Consider the following 7880-nt stretch of genomic DNA (forward strand, 5'->3'; position numbering starts at 1 on the left):
AGGGACTGGTGCACTTCACAAAATAGATAACATCATGAGGGAGGAAAATTATGTGGACATATTGAAGCAACATCTCAAGACATCAGTCAGGAAGTTAAAGCTTGGTCGCAAATGGGTCTTCCAAATGGACAATGACCCCAAGCATACTTCCAAAGTTGTGGCAAAATGGCTTAAGGACAACAAAGTCAAGGTATTGGAGTGGCCATCACAAACCCCTGACCTCAATCCCATAGAACATTTGTGGGCAGAACTGAAAAAGCAAGGAAGGAGGCCTACAAACCTGACTCAGTTACACCAGCTCTGTCAGGAGGAATGGGCCAAAATTCACCCAACTTATTGTGGGAAGCTTGTGGAAGGCTACCCGAAACGTTTGACCCAAGTTAAACAATTTAAAGGCAATGCTACCAAATACTAATTGAGTGCATGTAAACTTCTGACTCACTGGGAATGTGATGAAAGAAATACAAGCTGAAATTAATCATTCTCTCTACTGTTTTTCTAACATTTCACATTCTTAAAATAAAGTGGTGATCCTAACTGACCTAAGACAGGGTATTTTTACTAGGATTAAATGTCAGGAATTGTGAAAAACTGAGTTTAATTAGGGCTAGGCGTCCCGATGGCGTGTGAAACTGGAGGGCGCGCAATTAAAATAAATAATCATACAAATTATTGATATTAAACATTTAGGTACATATAAGTGTCTTATATCGGTTGAAAACTTAAATTCTTGTTCATCTAACTGCACGGCGCAATCGATTTCAGTAATCCACTCGTTCAACATGCAGAGAAGGGAATCCGAAAATCTACCCCTAAACTTTTTCAACATGTCAAAATACATTTCTATTTACTCCTCAGATACCCTAAAATGTAATCAAACTATAATATTTCTTACAGAAAGCCGTATGTTCAATTGCAGGTGCATCCTGTCTTCATGGCGCGCGCAAACATGAATCTCCAAGATGTTGTCCCTGTACTTAAACTGATATTTCTTATTAGTTTTTGAAGTTCCCAGCCTGAAACCTTGAACATAGACTGCTGACACCCTGTGGAAGCCATAGGAATTGCATCCAGGGAGCTAATTTTTAGTATGACCTTATACTTGCCATTCTAAGAGGATGGTCTCTCTCATAAAAAAACATCCGGTTGGTTTTTCTTTGGATTTTCTCCTACCATATCTATTGTGTTTTATTCTCCTACATTAGTTTAACATTTCAACAAAGTGCAAAGTCTTTTCTTTCTAATGGTACCAATTATATGCTTATCCTGCCTTCAGGGCCTGAACAACATGCAGTTTACTTTGGGAACATCATTGAGGCGGAAATTGAGGAAAAAAGGCCCTAAGCCCTAAGAAGTTATTAAATAAATGTATTTAGCTAAGGTGTATGTAAACTTCCGACTTCAACTGTAGGTGTTCCTTTTGTCCAGGTGGGAAAGGGCAGTGTGGAGTGCGATTGAGATTGTGTCATCTGTGGGTCTGTTGGGGCAGTATACGAATTGGAGTGGGTCTAGGGTATCCGGGAGGATGCTGTTGATGTGAGCCATGACCAGCCTTTCAAAGCACTTCATGGCTACCGACGTGAGTGCTACGGGGCGGTAATCATTTAGGCAGGTTACCTTCGCTTCCTTGGGCACAGGGACTATGTTGGTCTGCTTGAAACATGTAGGTATTACAGACTCGGCCAGGGAGAAGTTGAAAATGTCATTGAAGACACTTGCCAGTTGGTCCGCGCATGCTTTGAGTACACGTCCTGGTAATCCATCTGGCCCCGCGGCTTTGTAAATGTTGACCTGTTTAAAGGTCTTGCTCACATTGGCTACCGAGAGCTTTATCATCCAGAACAGCTGGTGCTCTCATGCATGCATGCTTCAGTTTTGCTTGCCTTGAAGCAAGCATAAAAGGCATTTAGCCCATGTGGTAGGCTTGCGTCACTGGGCAGCTCACGTCTGGGTTTCCCTTTGTAGTCCATAATAATTTTCAAGCCCTACCACATCCGACGAACGTCAGAGCCGGTGTAGTAGGATTCAATCTTAATCCTGTATTGACGCTTTGCTTGTTTGATAGTTCGTCTGAGGGCGAAGTGGGATTTCTTATAGGCGTCCGGATTAGTGTCCCGCTCCTTGAAAGCGGCAGCTCTAACCTTTAGCTCGATGAGGATGTTGCCTGTAATCCATGGCTTCTGGTTGGGATATGTACGTACGGTCACTGTGGGGACGACGTCATCGATGCACTTATTGATGAAGCCGATGACTGAGGAGGTATACTCCTCAATGCCATTGGATGAATCCCAGAACATATGCCAGTCTGTGTCGGAGGTGGAACTGCGTTAAGGAGCCCTCAAACTAGGTTAGGTTTGCTCCTAGCAGAACTTGGCTAGGCAAAGTGAATGTCTGTGCCTCTCATACTCCTTTGAAATACTGTCGCTTGAAAAAAAAAAGCTGCAATATTACTGTTTGTCCCTCTTTGGATGCCATAGCAACAACGTAGCCAGTAGACACTTCCTGTAAATAGTCAGAATTAATCTAAGATAAATCAAGAAATCTGTTTTTGCAGGGGAGGTCTCAATTGCGCAATTTTACATCTAACTAAAACGTTTGGTGCAGTTAAAAAATATATATGAGAACTTGTTGTCTATCGTTGAATGACAATAAACAATTAATTAGAAACTCCCATCGATAATTCCCACTCCTACTAGGAAAAGTACTGTTGGCCAATCCCGACGAAGGGGCGTAGACTTTGGCTACATTTATCTTAAGTCATCCCTTAAAGTGTACCTTTTAATTGGCAACAGACTCACTAGAATAACATAGAGAGAACTGGTTCAGAATATAGGGATCAATAAAAGAAAGCATCTAAATATACTGCTCAAAAAAATGAAGGGAACACTTAAACAACACATCCTAGATCTGAATGAAAGAAATAATCTTATTAAATACTTTTTTCTTTACATAATTGAATGTGCAGACAACAAAATCACACAAAAATAATCAATGGAAATCCAATTTATCAACCCATGGAGGTCTGGATTTGGAGTCCCACTCAAAATTAAAGTGGAAAACCACACTACAGGCTGATCTAACTTTGATGTAATGTCCTTAAAACAAGTCAAAATGAGGCTCAGTAGAGTGTGTGGCCTCCACGTGCCTGTATGACCTCCCTACAACGCCTGGGCATGCTCCTGATGAGGTGGCGGATGGTCTCCTGAGGGATCTCCTCCCAGACCTGGACGAAAGCATCCGCCAACTCCTGGACAGTCTGTGGTGCAACGTGGCGTTGGTGGATGGAGCGAGACATGATGTCCCAGATGTGCTCAATTGGATTCAGGTCTGGGGAACGGGCGGGCCAGTCCATAGCATCAATGCCTTCCTCTTGCAAGAACTGCTGACACACTCCAGCCACATGAGGTCTAGCATTGTCTTGCATTAGGAGGAACCCAGGGCCATCCGCACCAGCATATGGTCTCATAAGGGGTCTGAGGATCTCATCTCGGTACCTAATGGCAGTCAGGCTACCTCTGGAGAGCACATGGAGGGTTGTGCGGCCCCCCAAAGAAATGCCACCCCACACCATGACTGACCCACCGCCAAACCGGTCATGCTGGAGGATGTTGCAGGCAGCAGAACGTTCTCCACGGCGTCTCCAGTCACGTCTGTCACGTGCTCAGTGTGAACCTGCTTTCATCTGTGAAGAGCACAGGGCGCCAGTGGCGAATTTGCCAATCTTGGTGTTCTCTGGCAAATGCCAAACGTCTTGCATGGTGTTGGGCTGTAAGCACAACCCCCACCTGTGGACGTCGGGCCCTCATACCACCCTCATGGAGTCTGTTTCTGACCGTTTGAGCAGACACATGCACATTTGTGGCCTGCTGGAGGTCATTTTGCAGGGCTCTGGCAGTGCTTCTCCTGCTCCTCCTTGCACAAAGGGGGAGGTAGCGGTCCTGCTGCTGGGTTGTTGCCCTCCTACGGCCTCCTCCACGTCTCCTGATGTACTGGTCTGTCTCCTGGTAGCGCCTCCATGCTCTGGACACTACGCTGACAGACACAGCAAACCTTCTTGCCACAGCTCGCATTGATGTGCCATCCTGGATGAGCTGCACTACCTGAGCCACTTGTGTGGGTTGTAGACTCCGTCTCATGCTACCACTAGAGTGAAAGCACCGCCAGCATTCAAAAGTGACCAAAACATCAGCCAGGAAGCATAGGAACTGAGAAGTGGTCTGTGGTCCCCACCTGCAGAACCACTCCTTTATTGGGGGTGTCTTGCTAATTGCCTATAATTTCCACCGGTTGTCTATTCCATTTGCACAACAGCATGTGAAATTTATTGTCAATCAGTGTTTCTTCCTAAGTGGACAGTTTGATTTCACAGAAGTGTGATTGACTTGGAGTTACATTGTGTTGTTTAAGTGTTCCCTTTATTTTTTTGAGCAGTGTATATGAATATTTGTCTCCGTTTCAGCACCAACTGGTAGAAAAAAGACTCTGATACTCTTATTTAGACACATTTTAGGGTTAGGAAAGTATGAATCATAAAAAATAGGGTGGTTTGATTCATCCTGAAAGTTGCCATATTAATGTTCAATGCATGAAATATTGGAAGGTGGACAATAGAGGTTGGACAAAAGTCCTATAGATTTACACTAATATTCACTAATTATTGAAATGTATGACAACGGTCTAGTCGTCGTGAACCGTGCGCCAGGTTTAAGCTGCTACATGTAGTCTGAGTTTCATAATGATTCAAATAGCCTACATATCCCCAATTATTGCACAACGTTAGCCTAATATGATCCATTGCTAGCGACCATCAATAACAACTACACAGATGTGACAGAGGAAAGAAAGGTAAACAGAATGGAATGACGCTAAATGTAGGCTACAAATTGAAGCAAACTTACACTAAAGTGACAGTTATAAATGTAGGCTACAAATTGAAGGAAACTAACACTGAAGTGACAGTTATAAATGTATGTGTGTAATACTGACGGTGGCTCCCAGTAGTGGCTAATATTTAACATGATACAAATTGTTAAATATAACTGAGAAAAGCCCGGGCCTCAAATGCCTCCCTGCAAATTACTAGGGCATACAATAACATTTCTGAATAAAGGCACAGCTATTTATAGCCTACCTCGCTGTGGAAAAGTTGGCTTCCATTTGACTGGTTAAACATTCATCTCCAGGGATCATAAGTAAAAATCATCTAAAACAATGTGTATTCACAATCCCCTTCTCCAGACGGATTACACATTAACCTAGTTCTTCTCAATAGGTTTTATCAATGTATAAATGGCAGTGCTCGTAGATCCTCACATGTACAAAAACCAAGAAGACAGCCAGAAAGATCTTAATTTATATGACTCACACGGTGGAGGAACATATTACCTGCAGCCTACTGTACATGGAAAACATCTGTGAGAATTTGTCTATAATATTCACATGTTGACACCCTTACGGTCTGACTGTCTAGCGGGCTGGGTTTAGGATATTTACTAGCCCATACTAGTGACAAATCTAACTATGTTATCGACATATTTTGCCAGCAAGAAAGAAATAGCCGCAAATTCATTCAGAAATGGAGGAAGAGAATAGCTAGCTATTGCAAGAAACATTTATAATCCTGTTGAGCAAAATCCACAATCCAACCCTCCAAAGAAAGCCTGGCTCCGGGGCTTCTCAGAAATAAGTGCTACACTCGCTTTAAAGGTAATTTCTGATTGTGCCAACATATCCAGCATTTACCGTGAATGCAGTCTCCGCTATCGCAGGATCATTGTCTTTAAATTTCTATTGTGCTATAGTGATAAACTTCGGCGATACGGATTGAATCGAGCCCTACACTCTCTTTCGCCATTTTGAACTTCTAACACGGTAGGGATAATACGGAAGGGAGTGGTTTGTGACACACAAGAGCAGCCGCTCACCTATTTGTCAGCTTCTACCGCAGTTCCACCTCCAACACAGCCAAAATGCCCACGCGGGTTAGCGCTCCATCTGATTGAATCAAGGCTGAGATTCACGTTATGAGTTGTTGTGGTTCAGTTTCAGTAGTGTTGTTTGTTTCCCAGGGTTCAGCGGTGCAGGTGGAGGTGGTCAGTTGGGGGTCGCTGTCCTTCGACCAGAGTGTCTACTCCCAGTACCCTGCCATTGGTTCTCAGAGTGTGAAGGTGAGCCAATCATTTCAAATGCTCTCTAAGGGCTCTATTCCATCAGATCCTCTTTAGCCGACATCTGCATAGTGGTTGTTGTGGCGGTTGGAACTGCGTTAGAGCTGTCAAATCCACAAGCGGCTCCTGGCATTATACCTAAAGTGGACATTGCCATTGGTTGCATGGAGTCGCGTTAAGAGGAATCCCATGCAGTCTTGTTTACAAGTTCAAACATTGGAATGTGAGATGTTATCTACACCTCGATTAGGCTGATAGAAATTCATATTATTTGGTTTCATGGTTTTCAATTTGAGCGCATTATTTCTATAAAGCCTACACTTTCTCGTTCTGAACTTCTAATGGGATTGGGACAGGTGGCTTCATGACAATGATCGTTCTTATTTCTTCCACTCACTCCATCATATCTCTCTTCTAGATTCTGTCCATTCTGGAGACAACCCCTGAATCCCACACTGCTCTCATTGCTTCTATCAGTGTTGTGTTTTCACTGTTGCTACTGACGATAATCTCTGGGGTTCTCTACAAGGTGAGACACTTCTCTAACCCTAAATCCTAACATAACCCTAGCCTCATGTCCGCATCCCAGTTCAACCCCAACCGCAACCACAATCCTAACCCTGTCTGGTTCAGTGGTTCTGGAGTGGGGAGTCTGTCTGTACGAACAACATTATGTATACATCATACAACCATATAAATATATATTGACTAAAGATTGTTGCTTTTTTTCTCAGAAGGGTTTTTTCAAGAGCAGAAGAATTGCCTCTGGTGGTGTAGATTATAGTCCAGCTGTTCCTGGTCGGACTGCAGCCCCTGGTGATGACCATGGTCTGACCTCTGATATTACCTCACTGGGGAAGAACACCCTGTAGCCCAGCGGCGGTCAGTGCCGTTTAAGTTGTGGGAGGAAGATTTCTTTCATGAGCATGGCCTTATTTCTATTACAGCATATTGGATGACTGTCATTCATATTCCAGCGCAATGTAACATCGGATAGGTTTAGGCTACTACATGATACTAGAATTTTCCCTGTACCCATCATGAGGGTTCTACAACCTAGCCTATGAATGAAACCTTACAGCGTAGGTGCACACAGGTCAAGAGACACATTTGAAGTGACAGACAGTAACACATGGACAGACAGTGACACCTTGCACACTCTTGCCTTCATCTAGCTGATACAAGGTGTAGTCATTAGTCCAACATTTGCAAACAAAAGTTTCTATTGGACAAATTCAAGTATGTTTATCCCTGTTTTGTTCCGTTTAAGAAACGTGTTTCAACAGAATCTGTGGAATGAATACACCCCTGATCACGCGTAAACACAGTTCACTTTCACAGCAGCCACGTTGTATTCCTTCTCACATCTATGCACTCTCCTCCACTCATCTCTTTCCTTCACTTGTGGACTCCAATGCACATCAACTGTATGTGACCAGGTGAAAAAAGCTTTCCAAGCCAAACCGCTACACACAGCCTATAGCTAATAGAACCAACGTGTAAGTAAACCCGCTACAATCATGCAGTAACGTTAGTGTACAGTCAGTATTTTTTTTAACCTTTATTTAACTAGTCAAGTCACTAAAGAACAAATTCTTATTTACAATGACGCCTACTTGTAAAGCCCCCCCGGCCAACTCCTCCCCTAACCCAGACGACACTTGGCCAATTGTGTGCCGCCCTAAGGGACTCCCGATCACGGCCAATACTCCC

General features: G+C 43.6%; 1 protein-coding gene across 3 annotated transcripts in view; it reads left to right on the top strand.

Annotated features, from left to right (window-relative positions):
• Positions 1-7650, top strand: part of LOC115155020 (integrin alpha-X) — a 58970-nt gene extending 51320 nt beyond the window's left edge. For 2 of the 3 annotated variants that reach the window (XM_029701803.1, XM_029701805.1), the window contains 3 exons: positions 6069-6167; positions 6586-6696; positions 6902-7650. In XM_029701803.1, the coding sequence (XP_029557663.1) occupies positions 6069-6167; positions 6586-6696; positions 6902-7039 (348 nt within the window). In that variant the 3' untranslated portion in view covers positions 7040-7650. The remainder of the gene's footprint in view (positions 1-6068; positions 6168-6585; positions 6697-6901) is intronic. The other variant, XM_029701804.1, reaches the window with a different exon arrangement.
• Positions 7651-7880: the final 230 nt, after the last annotated feature.

This window comes from Salmo trutta, chromosome 19 (assembly GCF_901001165.1).
Source record: "Salmo trutta chromosome 19, fSalTru1.1, whole genome shotgun sequence".
Classification (NCBI taxonomy): Eukaryota; Metazoa; Chordata; class Actinopteri; order Salmoniformes; family Salmonidae; genus Salmo; species Salmo trutta.